The sequence below is a fragment of the Varroa jacobsoni genome, unplaced genomic scaffold, assembly GCF_002532875.2.
Source record: "Varroa jacobsoni isolate VJ856 unplaced genomic scaffold, vjacob_1.0 scaffold_873, whole genome shotgun sequence".
In the NCBI taxonomy this organism is placed as follows: Eukaryota; Metazoa; Arthropoda; class Arachnida; order Mesostigmata; family Varroidae; genus Varroa; species Varroa jacobsoni.
The window spans coordinates 1-20,296 of record NW_019213775.1 but is presented as its reverse complement, the minus strand read 5'-3'; the positions used below and the strand labels follow the sequence as shown (position 1 = coordinate 20,296).

Genomic DNA, 20,296 nt, shown 5'->3' with positions numbered 1-20,296 from the left:
TTGATTTTATTTTCAAACGTCCAATCATGACCTCAATTATTGCTCTAGTGAATACAAGTGGAGCACCATAAACGTACTACGCTACGTAAAGGTTGATGACAGTCTACCATTCGTTTACGAAAATGAACTATTGAATGGCTTGCAAATACACCTATATGAGTTCAAATATATGTTAGCCGGGAAACGCATAGCTGGGACCTGGAAATACTTTTTTCTTTTCTGAAATTCGAGTTGCTTCTGTTAGTAACAGCCACATCTTAGTCCGGTTTGGTTTAAACGATCTCCTGTTGCACGTACTATTTTTAAAAATGCAAGTTATTTTTTATTGACATTTTCATTGGAACTCATTCGTTTTGAAATATGTCGTTGGCACCAAAGTGTGACTGCAGGGTACGCTGATATTTTTTATGTTCATTTACAAATCTCTCAAATTAGTCTTTCAAGATCAACAAAACTCGTATAACTCGTACGACACAAGGTGCGTAAGCGCCTCCATATACTAATTTTGACCTTGGGATACGATGTGCCGGCTTGAGTATATAGATATTTTGACTACCAGCAGCAAAGGTAAATAAATGAAATTCGATTTAATTTTGCCTACGTTCGAATCGACCGCGCCGCGTTCGACACTTAAGTAGTCCAAGCTCAGACAGGTGCTTCTTCAAATTGCGCGCTATCCGCTGGCAGTGGCCGCCGTTGTAGCGGCCTCAGCTAGCCGTGGCACGATTGTGGTTCATTCATGTGGCACTAATTGACCGCAGGCAACTCCAGGCAACCCTGCTGTTAGGTGGCTGTATCGGTGGATGGACCTGGGACGACAGACAGCATCGCCAGTAGTGGAGTGTGGCTCTGTGAGGAAGTTGTGTGCTTGTACGTCCTGGACAACACATAGACACAGATAACGACGACGAACTCGTGAATAGGACATAGCCAAACGAGATTCAAGCCCCCTGCGGAGAGTGAAGACAGTAAGGCAGGACTTTCGACAGGCCCCGCCAGGTATGAGGACACAGAATAAATTTTTGGAATTAACAGCAAGCGTAGTAGTACTAGTATTATAGTGTTGTACCAGCAGCATCGACGACCCAGTACAACAGTTTAACAACGCAGCGGCAGCAGCAGTGTAACTGCCATCAATTAGCCAGGAAACCTCCCCCAACGACTTACTGCTGGTGTGGGTCGAGCCGCAATGATTAGTGAGAAATATAATAATGATAATAACAATACTACGACAGAACTGCAGTTGTTCACCTGAAGCCAACAGCAGTACTTGCAACCGCAGCACACAGGACTGCTGGTTGACTGGCTGAAGCAGCGGCAGGCACACGGCAACCGCTCGAAACTGCGTAACGACGACGGCAACGCAACAACTTCGTTAGTTACTGCTGCTGTTGAGACAACTGTCGTGTCGCTAATGTAGAGATAAATGGAGATTGGCCGATTAATCGCAGTAGTGATAGTTGCTGTTGCTGTTGACTAATGCCGTGCTTCGGTTCGTACAGCCCCAGTTTGCAGTAATGACATGGTGCGTACGCCAATGATGCAACCGCTTAAGCCGCAATTCAAAGAATACTAGGATACATTGAGGATATTCTCCACGACCCAATGGACAAAACTGGCAGCAGGAGCGGCGGCACCACCATCAGCAGCCATCAATGTCGGCGCTTAGAATAGCAGTGAAGGTGGTGAAGTGTGTGCGGGAACGAGCAATGCTGGGGGAGTTACCAACCAATAAACAAATAACCGTCACAGCCAGTTGTAGCTAAAGCTACTGTATCTTTATCATTATTGTCGTACAGGACTCTTAGCAGCGGCAGGTCAGCCAGCCAGCTAGCTGCTACGCAGGCAGGCAGGCAGGCAGGCAGCCAGACAGACAACAGGCCATAGTTATATTGCAACGTTATTAAAATAGTGATACAGCACATACCGTCGCAGAGTGAATAAGTGAAGTTGCTTGTTGTCGGTCATAGTGTAACTGTCCGGTCATTGCGTTCCGGTAGACAAAATTGATCCGAACTGTGACGACGACGACATTCGGCGATAGAAAGGGAGACCTAAAGATAGAGACATGGAGATTCATGTACTTAGCTTAATAGCCAGTTATAGTCATAGTGGGAGTCATCGTCGAAACGCACCATAAAAACTTAGTTCTGCCGCTACCGCTGCCGTTATTGTCCTTGTATCGAGTGTGTGCCGATATGTCTATACCTAGCAGAATAGATAGGTGAAGTTAGTTCGTGTGGTCAGGTCGACTATTTGTGTACCTGTGGACCTGACTGTGGTGGTACGAGTGATGGCGGAGATGTTGTTGTTGCTGCTGCAGATGTTGTCGTCGTCGTTGTCGTCGTCGCTGTCTGGGGGTGTGCGTACATAGTTCTGGTACATCGTGAACAGCGTGCACTGACCTCCTGTCCGAACTTGTGCTTTCTCGTGTAATCGTATCATCGTTGCTGTTGTCAAACAACAATCGTCGTTGTAGTAACCAAGTCTGAAGACGGTCGGCAAGTCATCGCCGCATGACATTCGTCGTCCATTAGCTTTGACGGCCATGACGACGACAGTCGATGAGGTCGCGAACGAAGGAACAAGGGTCCACTCATTTTCGTTTGTTAAGCTTTTTTAATGTTGTTTAATCTGCGCTTATCTTTATGCCACGCCACACACGGAGGAGCACAGTACTTGCATAGATCATTACTTCAATCAGTTTCTGTGGTGGGCAATGTATGTCTACGGGCTACATGTAACCAATCAGTAGTAGCTCTGGGTTCGAATCTTAGCGTGGACATACTTTTTGTGCTGGGAGCTAGTTATCAAACTTGGATCATTCAATTTAGTAATAGTAAAAATAGCAGATGGAGTGTGTTCTGCGACAAGCAGTCTTACCACAATACCAACAGATTACCGCTGCTTGCTGCTGCTGCTGCTGCTTATCAGGAATACAGCACTAACAAGTTTCAAAGATTAGTAGCTGAACCCCTTAGCACGGGATACTTTTTTTTCGTATTTCTTCCTTTCCGCATTTGTTCCGTGAAGTAATCATACATATTCCTGTGTTTCTTCCCAAAATTTGTAGGATATGTAGTTCATTTTTATTGCTACTGTTATATGCAAGGTGGCTTTGTGTGTTCATGTTTTTGTGGTCGAGGGAGCGGGATTTTAGCGTATTGTCTTCTACCTGGCTACGAATGACGAGCTGTGCCGCTTGTGTTCAAGATCTGTCAATTTCGAAACGAAGGCTCAATCCCGCTAATCGCACTCACACTTTAGGGGAATGACCGTTAGACTTTGAATTAACAGCGTCGAGTTTATCTCCTGACCCGTTGTTGTAAGTTATGTATTTTACGTTAGCATCGTCACCTTCCAGTTAGAAAATGACGATACCAACGTAATTCTTTTTTAAATATTACAGTTTGATGATTACTACATTTAATTATAGTATATCTCTCATAATGCTTCTGTTGTTGCTTATGATGACGACGTAGTACACGATATCTGTAACATGCGATGAATGTCGCTTTTCCATATTCACGGTTTTCTTTACGATGACAGCGCTGCAGTTGTACAAGCGTTTGATGGTTACGTTAACATTAGTTGGCGATCGACAGGATGCTGAATTACTTAGCTTGGTTTTAGTCGTTGCACGAGGAGCGTCGTTTGTTGGCTGATCGGCCTGAACGTTGCGTCATTGTCTTTGTTGTAGCTACCATGGCACTTCGGCCTGGAGTTGCTTGTTCACCTCAAGAAGTTTAGTTGTGCAATATGTATGTTACTTCAGCGACGATAATGCAATGCAGTTTTTCAGTGTTTTATATATGGGCCATTACCCTTATCACGCGCTGTTTTGTTGCCAATGCTCGTTCCAGAGTAGAGATTGAAGGCCCATTCTTTCTTCTAGTCTCGGGCTGTCTCCGTCAGTCCAGTACCAGCGGGCTTCTCTGTCTGCAGTATCAACGCAGCTCCTTGTGAGAGTGGCTGTCGGTGTGTGTACTTCACAGTTCAGACACTGACTTGAGATCTTGTGGCTGGTTAATTACAGTCGTCATTATATGAGGTTATTTCTTTATCCAGCGGTTGATGGTTTAAATAAGTTAAGTGAAAGCCCTAAAGCAAGCAATGTCCACGACCGGCCGTTCAGGCAGGACCCCGCGTACGCAGACGTACGGGAGTCAAACTCCTTATTTGCGCAGAATGGTACGTTAGCATATCTGTTACCTATAAATTCGTGGCTATGTGTATATGTGAGATCTGGTTGTACAGAACCATTGGTATTCTGTAGTGTTAAAGTTACACTGGATAGTCGATGTAAAACATGTTTCTTACAAGGAATCAGTATTACCATTCAACCTACTACTACTGCTGCTATGTCACTTATTTTTTGGATATGTCTGTTACAGCTTTCTACATAGGCATTAACGCAACGAAAGAAAGAGATAACTTAGGGAAGTAACTTTCATGTGTGGAAAGTGTCGTAAAAATAATGAAAAAAGTTACTTAATTATAGATACTAGAAGCTGTCATGTGTAATTTATGTATTACAATGAACAGAATCATGTACAGGCTTTTATTGTAAAAATTGCTGCAATGTACTCCGTTATTAGTGAGTTCAATGCCTATGGAGGCGAATGACAATTAACTTTAAGTTACTGGTAACATGTGAAAGAGTACGACGAATTGTGTCGATACTGTGTAAGTGCCTTTTTTGATTAGAGTGGCGAAGGTTTCAGGCTCACAAATTTGTGCATAGAACACGTATGCACTCAAATATAGCCCCTGTCCATATTAACAGAAGACAGCGCAGTGGTGTGTCGTCACGTCTAGGTGAAATGCAACCTATTATTCAAGAACAGTTGATTTGATTTTCGTTAAACGCTCCAGTCAGTTTGAAGCTATCAGTTATTATTATTCCTACGTAACGGGTATATGCCGTGGTCTTTCCATTCAACTCTTCGCGATGTTATTCCAAGGTGTCATTATATTGAACGAGAAACAATACAACTGCGGCGTTACTTGCCAATCACAACTTAGCTTCTGTGATAATTGGGCAGTAATGCCTAAGTAATTTTACTCTCAACGATGTATACAGTATCCGCACATTGGGGTGCGGAGGAATGCCCAAATAATCTGGCTATAGCAGCAGTAAAATACGAGAGCGGCGTATCTAAGGAGGAAGTCGTCCGTTGAACTGCTGCTACTCTTGATTCTGCGGCAAATGTGGCTGGTTATAAATGGCACTATATTCAATCTGCTACATATATATATATATATATATATATATATATATATATATTATTAATCGAGATATCGAGATAATATAACGAGATAATCGCTAAACACATATATGTATATGTGTGTTTAGCGATTATCCCGTACATCTTGCTATTAGCAGCATCAGAGAGTAACAATCAGCGCGAGGAGGCATATACGTAGAAAACGCACGTTATTTCAGGCTTATGTTGTTGTGCGCAAAAAGCAAAAAACAAAACAACAATAAATAAACAACCAAAAACAAAACACAGTTCATATTCAAAGAAGGTAGTATTACCCAGTCACTTACTATAATAATATTAATAGTACACGCACACAGTTCTGCAGCAGCAGTAGCCCTAGAGAGCTTCAGCAATCCAGTCAGAGCCATGCTAACCGTTAACTGGTGGACCGAGTGATTCATCATTGACTGCAGGTAAGCAAGCATATTCCGTAGTCAGTATCTATCATCGTAAATAGCCAATCGTGCAAGGCTGTTGCCTTGAAGGTTTCCTCGTTTTCAGCTCACCAACAACCACAATAAAAACGATAAAAAAAACAACGACCTGCAATCCATTGTGAGAAGAGTAAGGCCAACTACGTTCGTCACCATCTTGTCACAACAATATGATGCAACAATATCAAGGCAATAGCACTGCGCGGTTGGCTATCGACAATGATAGACACTAACTATGGAATATGCTCAGTCAGTCTTGAGTCACTTGGTCCGCCAGTGAACGGTTTGGATGGCTTTGACTGGCTCTCTATGGCTACAGCTGCTGTGGGACTGTGTGTGTACTCTTAGTATTTTTTTAGTAAGTTATTGGGTCGATGAGCAGAGAGGAGTTAACGACTGACCCAATCAGCGACTGGCCCAACGTAATAAATGCTATCGTGACATATAACAGTGCCGTAGACGATGGCGAAGACAGCTGGCGAAGCTGCAGCAACCCCCGATTCCGACTGGATTCAGATTAAAGAGATAAAAGAGGTAGGAAAAAGGAAGGAACGACAGAGATTAGTGGCGGCCATAGTGACTCGTGGTTCTTGAGCAATCTAGTAGAGTGGTCAGCCATTGTTGTTATTGTCATTACTGTCATAGCGCCTCATTCATGCTAAGCTATTATGGTAATCACACTAGTAAGACTAATAATAACGGTGTTATATATCATAACAATCGTACTATAGTACGGGGGTGGTGAGGAAGAGACTGAGGGTCATCGTCGCTGTATATACTGTACAATACTACGAGTGCAGTTGTTGTCCCTTGTTCTTGTCACTGTTCTTTGCGTTGTTGCTGTTGTTGTTTGTGATGCTGCATTAATTATAGGTTGGGACAGGCAGGGATACATAAGGAGTTACCTGAAAGAATGAAAGCGATAGAGTCACCCTATTTAACGCATCTGATATTACCAAAGTTACTCTTCCTTTTATTTCAATTCTCGCGCAGTGTTTACAACTTGAGTACTGCATAAAAAACGAAACCTAAAAAACTACCACATACACAGATAATCTTTTGATGATTTTTTTATTACTAATTCATACAACAATCTAATTTAATAAATCGTGCATCATGCATACATCAGCCATGATGCACACCAGTAGCCAAACTGGGTATGTATTAGATTGTAATATAAGCATTGGTTGTTTGTTTTGAATGTTCGTTTTATTTTTATTTTTCTGTTGTTAATTTCCAAACACCATTAGAAACGCATGTTTTCTCTAAGTTCGTCGTTGTTTAATTGTGAAATAAATTGAAATTCCCGTTGCGTCTCGGGTTCAAAGATGAAGGCTCCATGTGAAGAAGTGCTCCATTTACACCTACAGTTCTGGCTTCCGCATAAGTCAAGGGCTGCTGAGGCAACCTGGGATATTTGTGACACGTACGACAAGGACTGTATAACAAAAAGGAATGCTCGATGAAATTTACTAGGTTTGAAAATAGTATCTTAGACCTGGAGGTTATAGCATACTCTTGTGGGCCGACCAATGTCGATGGAGTCCAATTAATCAGCAATTGCCAGCTCCAGAGAACTGTCAGACGTTCGATAGAATTTATTTAGAAATTAAGAAATCGTATTGCAATAGACTGGCTGAAGCACATGAGAAAATAATAGCATCTCATCAACCCTCAATATTTTACCTGGCATCATGCATCGTGCAGCCACAATGACATAGAATCGCTGCGAGTGACGAAAACTAGCGTTTCCACATCCATATGAAGAATAGTTTCGGGAGATACACCTAGGTTCTGAGTTAAACCAGAATAACGATGATTTGCGTTTGATGGGATGGAAGTGGTTTTATCCACTGGGAAATGCTTACAACAAGGATTTATAGATACCCCAGTTACTTCGCATGAACGGAGCTGTTCAACAGAAAAAAAAGCCGATATACGTGGCAAAGTCTCTATTTTCTGTCAACATTAGGCTGCAAATTGCAAAAGTTGTGCGAACCGCTCTTGAACTTGAGTACGAGGTTATTTTGTACCCTTAATGTTCTCCAAAGCGATTTCCATCGTTTTCAGTAATAAATCAAAACAGTAGTCGTATATTTAACAGTGAAACTGGCCTCAAGGCCTGGCCGGACAAGCTCCTCATCAGAAGACCGGAGAGTCTTTGGGAAAAGACGAATAAATTAAAAGACGGAGAAAGGTCTTCGAGAGCGAAGGGGAACACATTCTAAATTAATTTGTCGCTAAAATTCGAATAGAACGCTGTGTTTGTTGTTATATGAAGAAAAATGGCCATATTTCATATCCCAAACTAATGGGTAGCTGAATTTCTCACATACGATAGATTAGAGTCGAAGCTGTATTCGTACACAGCCTTGAGCGGAAACGAAATTTCGGAGATGGCCAAGGCATCATTAGACATTAACCCTACGTAAAAAAACAACAAAATTGATGTGAATGTATATGGATTAAAACAAAATTACTGCTATTTAGGTTTTTTTACTATGGGCGCAGTGTTCGGGTCCAGATTCTCTTCTGTCGATGTCGTTATTTCAATTATGGCAACTACTTAGAAAATGCCTAAATTAGGTTTCAGAAAGTTGGGATATAGAATATAAATTAAGAAACGTAAAAGTACCATGATGTGAATCCCAGTTGAATTTCGTCCCAATCATCAGCTGAAATTGTTCAGCATATTTTGGCTGCAGCAGATTGTTGAATATATTGTCATTGCTTTGATGATATTGGTGTGATGTTGTTGTAGTCTAGCCAGGACCGCCTCACCTTCAATTTGGTAATACTTCTTCGGAGTATATGGTTATTAAACAGATACACATAGAAAATTCAAACTTCTGAAAATCGAATAGGATTAATGTTGTTGACTTAGTAGTTATAGTGTGACTAATCGTTTGCGGCTTTACGATTGAATCGTAAGTAGTTTGCATGGCCACCATGAGAGAAAGTGTACTAGGTACAAAGGAAAGAATCATAGTCCCATTTCAAATATTCCCGAGGAATCACAACCGGCTTCTAACGTTGTGCGGTCGCAACAAGGTAGCTCTGTTTTTCAAACAACACATTTTATATTACTACGACTACTATCAGTTTCAGAAAATAAAACATGAGGAGGATTGTAGAGTGTATTGCACTCGATATTAATCAAGGCGAAAGCCGTTCTCATTTGTTAGTCGCATAGCTCTTCATTATACAAAAAATATTTGTTGAATTCTAGTTATAAGTTGGTTTTTCTCGAACTGTATATTACCTCCTGCTGCCGCTTTCGGCATTAATTTTATGCGGTGGTTTAGGTTGAAACATGAGCGTAGATACTTTTCTTTTGTACTAAAAGTCAGCTATCTAAAGCAATGCCTAGTGAAGTACTGGCCACACAAGTCGAAACATTCCGCAATAACTTTTTTAAAATGACGCAGCTGAGGCAGTCCAGTAAGTAGAAAGGACCACTCACTTATTTTTACGTTACTCCCTATTTAAAAAAGGCATTCAAATAGTTTACCATCTTCGCAAACTAACGATTACCTTGTGAACGAAGTCTCTTTTTTATTGTTCTCTTTCCTGACAACCTTTGCTGACGATAAGGCAGTATCAGCCATTAAAAGCCCCCTGGTTCTTAAAGCCCCTTCCTTTGGATTACTTGAATTACTACACTTCGTCGATACATTTCCAATATTCTACTTCAAAAGTTAATATGTCGAATGCCAAGTAATCGCACTCCTAAATTATTATTATTTTATGTAGATCAAAAAGGCGATAAAATGATGAGATAACCTAGGATTTTTGGGGGGCTTTATAGCTATGGATATTAACTAGCTTGCTAAATTCAGAAACGGCATTTTTGATATAAGGAAGGTATTGCACTCAACCTTTTGCATTTAACGAAAATCGCTTTGAGCTACGTTCGAAGCAGGATTGATATTATGTAAACTAATACCTCTTAGCTGTTCGATTTTCATTGTGTGCGGATTTGTATCCTGGATCCGTTCTACGGTCTTACAAATCGGTAAAATGTCGATGTCACAGATTGTTCACTTAAGAGTTCAAAATCAAGGTAAAATTTCGTGATCCGATTTGCAACAATTTATAATAAAATGATGACGCTCTTGATGCATCATCATCACCAATACCTTTAGTTCAAAATCATATATTATAAGTCTCTATCTAATTTCGATATTCCGATATTGCTGAATTCGTCGAATTGTTTGTAAGGGTAGAACCTAGATTCGTTAGAAGCTTTTTAGAGAGGTAAAATAGCGCGCCAGTTTGTTGTTCGTTTATTTGTCTTGTAAGTGTAACAACCCTTTTACACGTGCATTCTATGCCGCACGTCAATCGGATCAAGTAGTCTAGCGACTTTAGCTGCCGCTGCTCTTGTTGTCCTGTTAGAACAACGCTGATATTTGAGCACCAGTTCTAGTAGAATTTTGTAAAAGGTTTGATTAATATCTCTACTTTCCATAGCTCTCATATGACGGCCAAATCAAGCACTCGGAATCAAGCAAGGAAAATAGATAGGGAACAAACTCTTCAGGTATCTATCTACTAGGGTTACCGTGGTATAAGTTGCTGCAGTTGAAGTTAATTTCTTTGATTATTTTGGCGTGATTCTTAATGGCGTCGTCGTTGTAATCGTTTGCGTTAATATTGTTTACTACACTTCCCGCGCACTTTTTACTGCCAGATCTACTTATGTGATGGCGCCGTTTACTATCAGCCGCTAGAGAATCAGCTGTTTCCCCTGCAAGCCTTGTCACTTGCGTAGAGGTACTGAGGACTGTGTAATGTTAATATTGTTCACGAACTACACACATGCGCACATACAAGCGCACACGTGCATAGCAGGTGATAATGATACACAACGCTTCGGAAGATAGCTGCTACTACGCCGTAAAAAAATGTCAACGAAGCAACAAGTGCGGTATATTTCCACAAGTCATCATACGTTCTACGATAGGATTAGAGAATGAGGTGCAATATCAAACAATAACACTTGTGTTTAAATGAGGCTGTGAGATGAGTAATTGATCGCAGTAACAGTGCGTGCATGCTGTTTACGGCTTATTGTTATTAGGTACCTTGTTTTTATTTTTTTCGCTTGCTTTCTCTGTTAGCATAGGTACTAACTAGTCAAATACTTATGGATCCAAATTCATAAACAGTAGACTTGGTCTTGAAAACGCTGCACCTTCAGTATAAGGGTTATAGCTACTACTCATAAATTTGTTAGTAGATTCCTCTGGCCAGTTCCCGCAGAGAACGTGTTGAAAGTGCTTCTCTCGCCCGGACAGACAGACCTGATAAGAAAAAAAGTAATACATTTTAGTGCTACGAAGAATGTCCATCCAAACATACTAACATTTTAAGATTTCTTTGATTATAAAAAAAAAGAACATTAAAATCAATGCCGACACGAGTTCTTGTGACAAATTTATTTTTTATCTACCCATACGTTCAAATTAGCCTTATAGAATGTAATAACAGTTGTTTACATCTTTGTTTACTATAATTTATTGTTACAGATTGCTCACTCGTCCCGGAGTGAAAAGCGTGGGGACCAGAATCTCAATAGAAGTGAACGAACGTCGCGGATTTTTCTGTTATCTCGTTGACAAGAAATCTATAGCTCCGACGTTTCCACACGAAGCGTTCTTGTTTTTCGAAGCAAACCGTATTATTGGAAAACGTCTCCAAACGTAGTAGGAGTAACAAACAGTGAAGGGCGAAAGTAAGAAACAACTGCCGTTGGAGTCGGACGGCTTGAGTGAGGTTGAGTCGTGTCTGCTTGTGTGAATCGAGCTCTTATCGTTAGACATACGACTGTAAATTCGGTTGTTGTTGGTTGGCGCCATTCCGTCGTCACGCGCGCACACACACACACACACACACCCTTTCACACAAACAAACAAAATGTCCTCTAATAGGAATGCACAGCCAGGAAGCGGGAACGGAACCACAGCCGGAAAGATCTGTCAATTTAAGCTCGTTCTTCTCGGCGAGAGCGCCGTTGGTAAGTATCCTACGCGGGTTAAGTAACTCACTCAAACGTTTAAGTATTGCTGCTTCAGACGGGTTGCTCTTAGCATGAAACAAGGCATGCCTAGGCTTGGTTTAGATCATCTTATGCATCTCTAAGTTTAGTAGGCCAACACGCTACCACTGTACTATAACGGGCACACCAATTTCAAATTTAAATTGCCTCATATGCCCTTAAAGGTAGCAGGCAAAAACGCGGCCACTGAACAAGCACTTAACTCAACAACCCACCCACCTAATAACACATTGTACTTAGGAGTATTATATATAGAACTGAAACGCCAAGGGCTTACAAAGGTAGTGCTCAACAGAACTTTTCATCCAGATTCTTTTACCAAGCTTATTGTTTCCTATGTGTTAGACATTCAAAGTCGAAGGCGCAGCTTTTTACCTTCAGAAAGTACGAATCCACCAGGTTGACGAAATAAAGACTTTGAATTAACGCAGCTTTCGTTATTTATCAACAGAAGCGCAGCAAGGTAAAGACGATCACGCTTATACTGTTTGGAAAATATCTAGTTGGTGAAATGATGAGAGAGCGAAAATCAATGAGGTATATTTTTTGCTGGTGGATGAGCGAGGTTATTTAGCAGTTGATCAAGGAGGGAGCCATCATGTTATAACAGCATCGAACTGATGCGTTTCTCTCTCTTTTCGTTACCAACTTCTCGGTCGATTTAGCTGTACCTCCTTGCTGCTTCACGCATGCAGTTTGAGAAGTACCGAGTGTATAGAGGTACTAAAATGACACGGCTGTAACTAAAAAACGACTTCGATAATGGCAACTAGACGTGCGTATAATGGGCAACAATATGCCACCGAGGCGTGTCAATGACTCGTTTCAATCCGCTTTGGCGGATTCCTTTGGCCAGTTTGTATCAAGCAACGAACCTCTTCCCTCTGCTTCCACGGCTCCTCGATTCCACAGCTAAGACTAAAACGCGCTCCGTATTTTGGACATTGCATTACGTACCACACGATCTGCGATAGTCCTAGCGTGACCGCTCTTTTTTTTTTATTTTGTTTATAAATTACTGGATTCGTATCTAACTTCTAAAAGGGCAAATGTTGTAAATATGTAGCGAACAATACATCCTAGGATGATCTATGGAGGTAATGCTTATCTGTTATTATGATCACTGACTTGAAGCAGCATACTGCGTTATAGATGATTAGCTAGGTAGCCTAAATGGATCCAACAATACGTCAAAAAGTAAAAAAAGTCGGTAAATTCTGAAAACCTTTAGGTTTTCTGGATTTTTTAGATTTCTGGGCTACGTGTTATAGTGTGTGACACTGCTCATTTTCTTGGTATGGTATTTCCTATCATGTTAATCCTATGAAGATAACATCGAAGAAATAGATTTAAAAAGTGAGCAAAATGGCTGTAATATGTACAAACAGCGCGTAGTCGCTTTAATTCTGGCCAGTTCCCGGTTATGCGTGAAAATATTTAACAGATCTTACGCTAGGTATTTAAACATGTCAATACTGTAATTAGGGTCCGCTTTGTCTCACGTTTGATTGACATACAGGATTTTCTGTTGCAGATGCATGAAAACATTGTTCTCTTTAATCGAGTTGGATCTTCTATAGCAGCACGAATATCACGGAGTGATTTGAATTTCAGTGATGGCATTTGCGTATCCTTAAAGCTATGCTTGTTCTTCCTTTTCTGTTCTATTAATGCAAAAGAGCTCAACCGATAGGGGGAAGATCGCATCAATGACACCAAGAAACTGCACACATTGCAGTAGTGTGTCATTCCGCGCATACAATGCCTTATCAGTATAAGTACCACATGTGCGATTCTGTGATGTAAATGATCCGATTTTATTTCGTGTGCTTCGTGTTTACCTCTACAAGTGTAGTTTACCAGTACTCTACATAACGCCTGACTGAGATAAGTCAACTCGGTTGAGAAGTTCTGATTAGCGAAAGCGATAACAATAAATTAGTTATCTTATTAATATGCATATCAGATGACTTAGATGATAGAGTTATGAAACATCATTACTGGGGCTTTCTTAACATACATAGTTTAACCACTATTTTAGGGCTAGGATTATGTTATATCGCACGTTTACTCTGTTTTTCTTGTGAACAGAGATATATATAGAGGATGCGTACTTGCAAAGGAAACTTGCGATCGATGAAGCGATTTTGTGTGAGCTCACTCAAAGTAGCCAACTGCGTATCAATAATTCAAGTGATCTTCGGTATATGTTTAATACAGAGTTCCTAGACGATGGGACAATGGTCCCGCTATGCATAGATCCGATATGTGAATAGAACGAAAGTGGTGTGTTCTATTCAAACAGCATATATTTCATCGTATCAGTATAAATGCAACTAAGCCGCATCACTAATGACTCGAGGGTCCTGAGTCACAAATTAAGACTGCATCAGGCTTACTTATATTCCTTCCTCCATAGGTAAATCATCGCTGGTGCTCCGTTTCGTTAAGGGGCAGTTCCACGAATATCAAGAGTCAACCATTGGAGCCGCCTTCCTGACACAGACCGTCTGCCTGGATGATACCACGGTCAAGTTTGAAATATGGGACACGGCAGGCCAGGAAAGATATCACTCCCTTGCTCCTATGTACTACCGAGGAGCGCAGGTGTGTACGCTTTGCTGTCGCTCCCTTCTAACATCTTGTTTACTGCGTGCCATCCATTTAGCTCATTTGAAGCCTGTAAAGTACGATAGAAGCAAAAGCCAACTTTGTAAGGCACACGTCGGGTTTTATATTTTATTTGCACAATAAGAAAGTTATGCGTTAATACTCCAAAATAACCTCGGTTTATTAATTATTAATCATACCATCTATACCCTCATACAGTATTGTACATCTTAATCGCTACTGAATGGTTTCGTTATCACTAATTATTCCAGTATACGTAATTGACCGTTCTTGGAATACACTCACTAAACAAAATGAAAGCTTGAAAGCAATAGTTGTCAGTCATGCCATCTGTTGGCACTTTGTACATTGTTACCATCAAAAACTGGTAGCCATTAATCCCAGGGTCGCGGATATTGATATAGAAGAGGTGCTAGCTGCAGTATTGTATACCTGCCTCGAGGGCGGGAGGCTGCGCCCGCTGATTGGCTTGTTCCCTCTGGTATCATAGATCAGGTCAGTTGAACATTAGAGGTAGGTATTCGGGTGGATCTCGCCTGCTTTGCCGTAGATTGCATGCGAGTGTAATGGAATATCGATTTCTGGGATGTAGAAGGATTAGCTTTGCCCGTGTGTACCATCATTGTGTGACGGTGTATCTATGTTAGAAGGATGTACAAATTGGATAGCTAGCCATTTTGGTCCTTTCATTCCTTATTCTACAATAACTAGGGCAATAGGAGCTCCCCAAACGAACCTTTAATAGCGCGCCTATTCATACTTTGAATTGGTTTGTATATATTATTGTTAGAACTGCCTCAGGGATAAGAGGTATCGCCTCGTATTTCCAGTAGTATTTTGTTGGGAAAACCATAGTGTTACGTATACAAAGTTTACCAATGATTTATAATGATTTATACTTTCAAATATATTTGCCAATTCCTCGAAGTCGTCTCTGGATGCACTTGTCGAGATATGATGATATATAACACTTCAGATCACTTTTGTATACGTGTTTTAATACTAAAAATTTTCTGGATCGTAATAATACAATTACAGGAGGGTCGCAATCTCTTCTATATCTATCTCTTGCTCCTGAGACGGAAGTCAGCCTTACCATTGTTGGCACTTCCCAGTTAACTTTATGGTGTCTTTTTCTTTACTTTAGGCTGCCATTGTTGTTTATGACCTGACGAACGCGGATACGTTTTCACGAGCCAAGACCTGGGTCAAAGAGCTGCAACGACAGGCGTCGCCGAATATTGTAATCGCGCTTGCCGGTAATAAGGCTGATCTAGCCAACAAACGAGCCGTTGAAACCGCCGAGGCTCAGGTAGAAAATTATTGTTAACTCTTAGCACCATAAGAACTAATTAAATAATAGATACTCATTGAATATTAACTCTTGCTCAAACGACCTTATCAAGATGATAAGGTAACTTTCAAACGATATTGTTTAGTGTAGCACTCTTTTGATCAATCTCGAGCTTTCGCCTTACCGATTGTTCTGAACCAATGTTTTTACGCTAAGCCTTATGAATGTAAACGTCTCAGCTAAGTAACCCTGTTATCGATGCCATAGCGATTCTGATTTGACGTTGTCAGTATAGTTTTACCTAACGGCTAATCGGACTGTATTCACTTCGATTTAGGCTTACGCGGACGAGAATCAGCTTCTCTTCATGGAGACTTCAGCCAAGACTGCGTCTAACGTAAATGATATTTTCCTGGCTATCGCCAAAAAGCTGCCTAAGAATGAGGCTGCAGGAGGAGCTGGGCGAAACCAAGGCATTAACGTGGCACAAGGCGGAGAGAACACTTCGTCGGGTGGTTGCTGCAAATAGAATTTTTAACACGCACATCCGCAAAAAGGCACTACACGTTGTCACAAATACAATACCACCCGATACGCTGATATTATAATGAAGCAAGACAAAGCAACAACAAATCACAACAAAATGATAACAACAACTAGGAAAAACAACAGGACGTCACGCCGCCCTAGTAACCTCTGTTTATCGGCATTCTTCTCTTTGACAAAACCAAACGGCCCTCTCACGCATCGGAATCCACTGAAAAGGGATCTAGCGATAACGATTCCGTTTCTCTCACCGTGCCTAAAACAACGCGCCAGCGATTATAGTGGATCGTTCGGTATCCTGGTAGCTTCGGGATTGTCACTCAGAAAGGTGCAGATCACTGACCATGCTATTAAGACGAACATCAATCAGCAGCCCAAACAACTTTACCGAGCAGACGCAACCATATAGTCGGCACTGTCGGATCGAACCGAAATCATCTTCCTTTTTATTTCATTCGTTTCAGTTAATTTCAATTAATTTCAGCTGTGTGTCAGTTAGTTCGCCCGTTATTGATTTTTCAGATTTCAATGAAATGTCCTGCAGGTGGTCAACCGCTGACCTATTCCAGCTTGGTTATTCGGGTGTGGCTAAAATATGCGTACACGTAGTACAATGCATACGTCAGTGGCCAGATGAAATAAACAAGTTCACAAAGCTTTTGTATGGCCTGGCGGTCAGAGGTTAGGGGTTACACACAAGAGAGACGAACACAAAAAACAAAGTGTAGAAAGTTGATGGGTGGATGACGTCCAGCGATAGTATATATCGTCAAGTACAAGTATAATTCAATGGTGTATTATGATTTAAGATCGTGATAGTCTTGACGGAAAAAAGAACAGGCACGAAGAGCCTATACTGGTGCGAAAAACAAATCGAAGATACTAGAAACGTATTCTCTTGTCAATGTTCAGAGCACAACGTGACACGCTGGTAAAGACCGCTGGCATACATTTCTAATAATGAAAACATTACTTTTTTCGTCATTCTTCCTGAAATAAAAGAACAGTTCCATTACAACAACAAACTGAAAACATGTACCACGATTATTACACGAAGCTCAGACAAACCGACGAGTTCATCAGAAATATGTAACGGAGCTTGAATATAGAATAAGTAAGCTCTAATGGACGCCGGACGTCCTTGTGGAATCGATAAACTGCTGGTAGTGTGAGCGGTTTCAGGCTGCCCGCCTATAATTTGTATTACTAGACATATAGATTGAACTGAGGCCGAATGCTTCTATTTCGGCTGAATGTGATTTTTACTACTGATTTGTTGTCTTGTCTTCTGTCCTCGTGGTGCCCACAAGACGCCGTTGTTCCAACCAGAACTTCATAGTGCTCACCAACGACAATAATGATAACAACAGTTAAGGTATAAAATGAAAATTTTAGTATCGAGGGTCATAAGAGCTAGCTATTTTAGCCGTTTCAATTAAATTATTTTCATATATAAATGGAAAAAACAGCTTTCGTTATTTTGAGTATATAATTATGTTCACGCTCACGTTTTATACGCAATTAAGAAATAATAAGCTTCTCTATTTAGGAAATATATTTTTCTGGAACTACCTATTTCTATCAAGTTATGACGTAAATAAAGTCTAGAAAAAATTTTGTTTATTTTTGGGTCTTATCTGATTCAAGAAATTATAGACACCAATAGAGGTGACGTATCCTAAAAAATCCTGTCATGCTTAAAACGTTTTCGGTCTCCCCTATTGATATTCGTATGATGGCATTAGTAAGGGAAAGTTTTTCCATATTACGACTAGCTGGTAACCTAGTCATGAATGTAAATTTTTTTATTTTGACAGGCGTTTTTACGCGTCCCACCCAGGTGTCGCTTTTCACCTTATAGAATATGTTCGGATAAGAGCATATCTTTTTCGCAGGTATTTTGAATTTATTAGATTTACTGATATCTTTTTAATCAGTTGTATATACCTGTCCAATCGCGCACAGAGCTCCGCGTTTTGGCGGCACGGGCGGGATATTCAAAAGATACCATATTTGAGCAAACCGACAAGAAGCTAACAAACAAGTAAATTCTCTTATCGTGAATATAACAATAAGTTCTACATTGAACAGACACTTACATACATGACACAAAGAACCATACTATAAAATTTATACGATTACTAGTGTTTATGGCTATGATTACTAACACAGAGTTACTTTGCTTTAAATAGAAGCAATGATAATAGAAGTACGGAACCTTTATAGAGGCAGTAGATTCTTGGCAAAAAAAAACACGGAAGTATGTGACTACACACAACGGTTTGGCGGAAAATCACACATATATTGGAAAATTGGCAAACGTCGTCCACCTGACTTTTGTTCATCTGCTATCTGGAAAGAAAAAAGTCAATGAATGAACACAGCTAAGAATATAAAATAGAGGGACACCTCAATATAAATGTAATAAATTATTCCTATGTCTTACCTCTTATGTCGATACGATTGAAAATGCTAATGATGGGGATGGCAAGCTGCTGCTGCTGATATTACTAATGAGTATGATATTCGGCTGGTTACGATGGAACGAAGCTAAGCGAAACCGTAGCTGGCATGCAGCGAAGTAGAAGATGAACTATCACAACAGCTACGACCATGAGTGACATAATTACATCATGAGAATAGGATCAGTTGAGCATGTTGGCGAATACCTGAAGCAGCCGAAAACAGGTGAACGATCACACAAATTATTACAGCTACAATGAGAGAATATTATGGCGAAGAGGGGTGGAAAAAAGGACGGCGGTTACTGACGATCACCACGGCAAGTGATGACGGCGATCTACTACTAGCAGAAGTGAGTAACGTTTGTGCGCTTGATTAAGGGCGAAGAAGATGCAGTTGATATGAAGAAGGTGCAGTATGATAGTTATCATCACCACGGTGATGATGACATGCTGCAAAAAAGAATGTTAGGTATTAAGAAGATTCCGTTTCTGGTAAGTGGACGGCAGTGGGGCGGGGTCATTAAGTGAACTGGAGGTTGGTTGCTCTCACTGTTGTCCTGTTAGATGAATATGCACATTACGTTGATTGATTTGTCTGACTGGTAACCGTAATTTGTTACGCTGGCTGGCGACACACGCCTAATGAGATAGAGACATGTTGAGTAAAGACCTGCGCAGTCGTAGGCCGCAAAGATTGTTGACATGACTTAGAGAAGACGAGGGAGAATATCGCAAGGCTGATGACCGAACAACGTTGAGGCACAATCAAGTGCAAACAACATCTACAGCTACAACAACAACAACAACAACAACAATGATGATGTAATAGTAATGTGATCGCGTGACGCGGAGACATCCTGAGCGGAGTCATTTAGGTTTACTAGAAAATTTTATTGATATAAAACTTACGTCTATATATTATAAATAAATAAGTCATTATAGTTATTATAATGATATATGTTATTATTCTTATTCCTATGTACTATGCTGATGCGGTTGGTTTATTTGGTAGACCGCAGGCCGTGTAAATGTGGTCCTCCACCTACTTAGTAAAACTGAGTACCTCCACCCCTTCGCGGTGCTTTCCGCGACTCGCAGTTTTTCCACTTGATCGACAATGAATTGATGATCGGCCCATATGTTTATACTAACGTTTGCCGTCGCCATAAACGTATCGCGTCTCTTTTCTACGTGACCCCACCCGCCCACTATGTCACATAGAATGTTAATTTTTATTAAGATATGAAATTGATAATGACAATAATAATACATGAGATGAATATAATGACGGTGCGGAGAGCGCAATGAGAAACAAAGCTATTCGATGGATAAAACGATGAGGCTGAGCAAAGCAAAGTTCGTTTTACACGAACAAGGCCATCAACTGAATTTGCGGAAAGATCGTTGGCGACGGTGATAATGAAAAAGGAATGGGGATAGCAGCGCAGCAGGAGAAAGAGGTCGAAGAGCGTTGAAGTTGACAAATAGAAACAGGCGTGGAGGATGAGCAAAAGGATGTCAATAAAGTAATGACGTCAGTAACTGGAAAATGTCGATGGCAAATCGTGGGCAATGCACTGCGACGCTGCTAATATATA

The 20,296-nt window shown here is 40.7% G+C and overlaps 1 protein-coding gene across 4 annotated transcripts; it reads left to right on the top strand.

Moving 5' to 3' along the window:
- On the top strand, positions 1 to 17,856 carry Rab5 (RAS oncogene family member Rab5). 4 transcript variants are annotated; one of them, XM_022840563.2, is made up of 5 exons: positions 1 to 999; positions 11,233 to 11,720; positions 14,182 to 14,369; positions 15,541 to 15,705; positions 16,025 to 17,856. In XM_022840563.2, the coding sequence occupies exons 2-5, from the start codon at positions 11,621 to 11,623 to the stop codon at positions 16,214 to 16,216; spliced, it is 645 nt and encodes a 214-aa protein (XP_022696298.1). In that variant the 5' UTR covers positions 1 to 999; positions 11,233 to 11,620; the 3' UTR covers positions 16,217 to 17,856. The 4 variants fall into 4 exon arrangements, with proteins under 4 accessions (XP_022696298.1, XP_022696299.1, XP_022696300.1 ...); XM_022840564.2 differs by lacking the exon at positions 1 to 999 and adding an exon at positions 4,173 to 4,191; XM_022840565.2 differs by lacking the exon at positions 1 to 999 and adding an exon at positions 6,144 to 6,235.
- The last annotated feature ends 2,440 nt before the right edge of the window (positions 17,857 to 20,296 follow it).

Bases quoted from the DNA above. Each gene is read 5' to 3' on its own strand.
- Rab5 (XM_022840563.2), top strand. From the start codon at position 11,621: ATGTCCTCTAATAGGAATGCACAGCCAGGAAGCGGGAACGGAACCACA. The intron at 11,721-14,181 runs GTAAGTATCCTA...CTTCCTCCATAG, and splicing joins TCTCGGCGAGAGCGCCGTTG to GTAAATCATCGCTGGTGCTC. The intron at 15,706-16,024 runs GTAGAAAATTAT...ACTTCGATTTAG, and splicing joins TTGAAACCGCCGAGGCTCAG to GCTTACGCGGACGAGAATCA.